The following is a 4,012-nucleotide window of genomic DNA, read 5'->3' as shown; positions in this document are numbered from 1 at the left end:
ACTCACCCTGCCGTGCCATATACCGGAGGAGGAAAGGGAGGAAGGGAGAATGAGCGGTGGAGAGGGTAAGAGGTGGATCGCTTCCAGCAAGGTTCGTTTACACGCGTCGATGTTTCGTTTCGCACGTGTGCGATGCGTTTACGTATAGATGCGCCCAAAGAGCAGGACGGTGCGCACATATACCCGTAAACGTATAATGTATAGATATTATATAAAGGAAGAGAGAGATGAATATATACACACACCGGTGTGAATAAAGCCACACATCGTGTTATATATATATACCGTGTACACCGTATACCGTATACGCCGTCACCCAATAAGGGGAATGAGGAAAAGCCACGATGACGATACGATTGACGCGCGAGAGCCAAATCCAATCGTCAGATAAATCGTTACAGACGTTAGAGATGTTAGAGCATAGATTATATATATTATATTATATATATATATATGTAGAATTTTTTTTAGTTAGTTTAAGTGTACAAAATGTAAAAGAACGGTTCATGGGCAGAGAGTTACAATTAGCACACTCACGTTCAGTAAGGACAGAGCGACACAAGTAGAGAGACACACATATAGACGATGATGCATGTGTACAGCAAACGTGTGTACGTATCGTATGTAAGAAAAAAAAAACGCGTACACACACGTGCATACACACACACACAACGTACGTAGAGAAATAGAAAAGAAGAACAATCAAGAAGGATAAGGAATACGCGTATAATACAAACATCATGTACATGGATGCACATCGAACGCATATATATATATATGTGTGTGTATGGGCACGAGCATCGATTCCATCCGTACAAAATATATAAAGGATAGAAAATATATAAAGAACAGGGAAAAAAAGAAAAAGGAAAGAAAGCGTCGTCGTTTTATTCGCGATGTCGCATCGTATATATATATATCAGGGGAATCATAATAGCAGTAGCAGTAGCGGTAATGTAGTAATAATAATAGTAGTAATAGTGGTAGTAGTAGGCGTATACAAACGAGGGGAGGGGGGGAAAAAAGCGAAAATAACCAAAAAGTGTAAAGTGGGTTATGTGTAATAGTAATAAATAGGCGAAAGAACGTAATAAAGGGATGATGAAGAAGAAAGAAACGCGAGTACAATCGGGAGAGAAAAAAAAATAGGATGGAAGGGAGATAAAGGGAGGGAGACGAGGGGGAGGTGGGGGATCGAGGGAGAAAAAAAAAAAAGTGACGAATTAGACGCGAACGAAAAGATCGATCCAGGGATTGTGTGATCTGGGGAGGACTCACCCGTCGAGCTTTGCTTTGATACTTGAGCGCTTTTTTGGTGTCCTGCGTAGCCGTCTGCACGTAGTCCACCGCGTGTTCCACATGGTATTCTATGCGATCTATCATCTCGCCCTAGGAGTGGGCAACGTAGCCGCGATCCACACAGCGTAACAAGGGGGGAGGGGGGAAGAGAGAGAGAGCGATTGTTAGTTTTTGTTTTAGTTTTTTCAAGCCGTGTTCGAATTCGAATAGTTTCCCCTCATGCTTCGCTTATACGCGAAAGGGAAAGAGAAAGACAAAGAAAGAGAAGGTGATACGAATTCCTTCTTTTCAACAAGCCTCTTCCAATCTCGATTATTTATCCTCAAAAAAAAAAAAAAAAGGAAAGAGAGAAGAAAGAAGAAAGAAAGAAAGAAAGAAAGAAAAAAAGAGATAAAAAATACACTACGTTAATAATTATATATTAATAATTATATACGTCTCGTGTTAATATCAATTGTTATCGTTATTCATTTTTAATGGTTTATTCGCGTGTAATCATGCATTTTCTAATCGACAGATCAGAGAATTATTACGAAAATTTACTTTCCCCACAAACCATGAACACTGTTACCATAGGATTCGAAAAGGAAGAGCCCGTCACACACGCGAAGAGAGAAGTGGTTACACTGGTTCGCGCTACGCCCCTCTCAAAATTTGTCCTTTTCTTTCTCTTTTCCATCCATTTTTTTTCTTCTTTTTTTTTTTACAATTAACAATCGTAACAAAATATTCGACAAAAATAAATAAATAAATATCTTCTAAATTAAATAATCCATTTAAAAATAATAATAATCGAGAGACTATAAAAATTATATCGCGTTATAAAATTAATAATCGTAAGAACGAAAAAAAAAAAATAAATAAATAAAAGAAGCAAAGTCGAAGGGTGAAACTTGGGGTTCTATTGTATATAAAAAAAAAAAAAAAAAAAAAAAAAAAAGCGAAATGAGAAGGGGAAAGTTGGGGTTTTATTTTGAAAAAAAAAAAAAAAAAAAAAAAGAAAGAAAGGTACACGATCGATCTTACCTGACTTTCCACCAACATCGCCATATCCATGAACATATCGTGAAGCTCCCTGATGGAGTTTTCTAGTTTAATGATGTCTGCGTGGCGTGCCTCGATATCGGCGAGAGTCTGTTTCGCTTGTTGCGTTTCCATGATAATCTGCGAGAAACGCGTCTCGATACAGCACCATGTTTTTCGATGCACCAGAAACGTAGAAACGTAGAAACTCTTACCCCCTGCGTGAACACAGCCGGATTCCCCTGTTCCAGCATTTCCTCCAGCTCCTCGTTAGTGGTCGTCCTACCGGCTGAACGCGGAAACCAATTTTTTCAGCTTATAACGCGCCATTTTTTTTTCGAAATGTCGAAAAAAATGTACGAAACAAAAAAAAAAAAAAAAAAAAAAAGAAAAAGAAAATTACGATCAACAATGATCCTAGCTTACTGATTTCCAACTGTCGTTGTATCCTTCCCTTACACCGCTCTCTGTAATCGGTCTGGGTCCGATTGTACTCCGTCATCACCTCGACGAACTTCCTCGAAAGAGTCGAGTGCTGTGTCTTCCGTATCCTAAGATCCGCCGATGATTTGTTCGTGTGCTCCTCCTGCTCGATATTTTGCTCTATAACTGAACATCCAAAAATCGTGAGATCTCGCTTTTCTCCTCGATATTCTCCTCCTCCTCGATCGATCTTTACTTACCCTTCAATTTAGCCCTCACTTTATTCGCCGTTTTCTTGATATCGGACATCAGGTCTTCCAATTCCATTTTAACCTCTGCAACGAAGAAATAAGAAGAAGAAGAAAAAAAAATTAATCCATCCATTTCCTCTTATTCTCCCTCCCCTCGATATACATCTCTCCCCTCTTTCCACGATTTCGCTCAATTATTTAACTCTCGATGGAGAGCGTGTGAAAGAGAGAGAGAGAGAGATCTTTAAGCGAACTTCTTCACTTCCCCCTCCCTCCTTTTCCCATGATTTCGCTTAATTCAATTTACGAACGAACTTTTCTGTGTGAAGAAAAATGAAGAAGAATTTCGAACTGTGTTTGTCCGCGAGAAAAATGGAATACGCTCGATTGCCATTTCCCGCTGTCAACGGCACAGTCTTCCTCTTTCCATCCGTGACCCTATTATTCCCCCTCCCCCCCTCTTCCATGATCAATTTCATCAATCGAGAGAGGAATCGTATTTCTATCTATCTATTTATCTATCTTCTTGTTGAGTTCACGGATTCTCTCTCGAGAGAGAGAGAAAGAGAGAGAGAGAGAGAGCGTATGTATTTCTTTCCTCGATCGAATTCGAATTCGCCGGCCGGGCGCGTGTTTTATCGCCGATGCGAAGGCCGCGCGCATTCTCCTGCGTCGAGGGTGCTCGATGGAATTGGGTTAATACGGGGTGGAAACGTGCCAGACCTACTTCTCAAACCTCTCGAGAACTCGGCACGCCCGGGAGACACGGGACGCTCGAATTCGATCGAATGGCACGCGCGTTTCCTCCTATCGTTCTTCTAAAAAGAAGAAGAAAAGAAAAAAAAAAAAAAAAAAAGAAACGAGAATTAAAATTTGACCGATCGAAGCGGCGAGGTTCGATCGTACCGAGCGATGGAAAAAGTTCCCTTCCTGATCGAACGCGCGCTTCCGCGCCACGAATCGATCCGCCGACCTATTTGTAGTATTCCGATAAATTCATTTTCACGTATATATTC

At 40.5% G+C, this 4,012-nt stretch overlaps 1 protein-coding gene across 12 annotated transcripts in view; it reads right to left on the bottom strand.

Moving 5' to 3' along the window:
* Window positions 1–4,012, bottom strand: part of LOC102681044 (syntaxin-1A) — a 13,245-nt gene that overhangs the window by 4,301 nt on the left and 4,932 nt on the right. For 5 of the 12 annotated variants that reach the window (XR_004151318.1, XR_004151319.1, XR_004151321.1 and 2 more), the window contains exons 4-8: window positions 3,006–3,080; window positions 2,749–2,931; window positions 2,538–2,611; window positions 2,326–2,463; window positions 1–7 (exon numbers count right to left, since the gene is read on the bottom strand). Coding sequence is in view for 7 of the 12 variants with exons in the window: in XM_031513309.1 (XP_031369169.1) it covers window positions 1–7; window positions 2,326–2,463; window positions 2,538–2,611; window positions 2,749–2,931; window positions 3,006–3,080 (477 nt within the window). In the remaining 5 variants the exon portion in view is untranslated. Of the gene's footprint in view, window positions 8–1,278; window positions 1,390–2,325; window positions 2,464–2,537; window positions 2,612–2,748; window positions 2,932–3,005; window positions 3,081–4,012 lie in introns of all 12 variants that reach the window. The other 7 variants (XR_004151320.1, XM_006621364.2, XM_006621361.2 and 4 more) reach the window with 2 other exon arrangements.

This window comes from Apis dorsata, unplaced genomic scaffold (assembly GCF_000469605.1).
Source record: "Apis dorsata unplaced genomic scaffold, Apis dorsata 1.3 scaffold_631, whole genome shotgun sequence".
Classification (NCBI taxonomy): Eukaryota; Metazoa; Arthropoda; class Insecta; order Hymenoptera; family Apidae; genus Apis; species Apis dorsata.
Note: the sequence above shows the minus strand (reverse complement) of the source record. Positions and strands in the feature narration are given on the sequence as shown.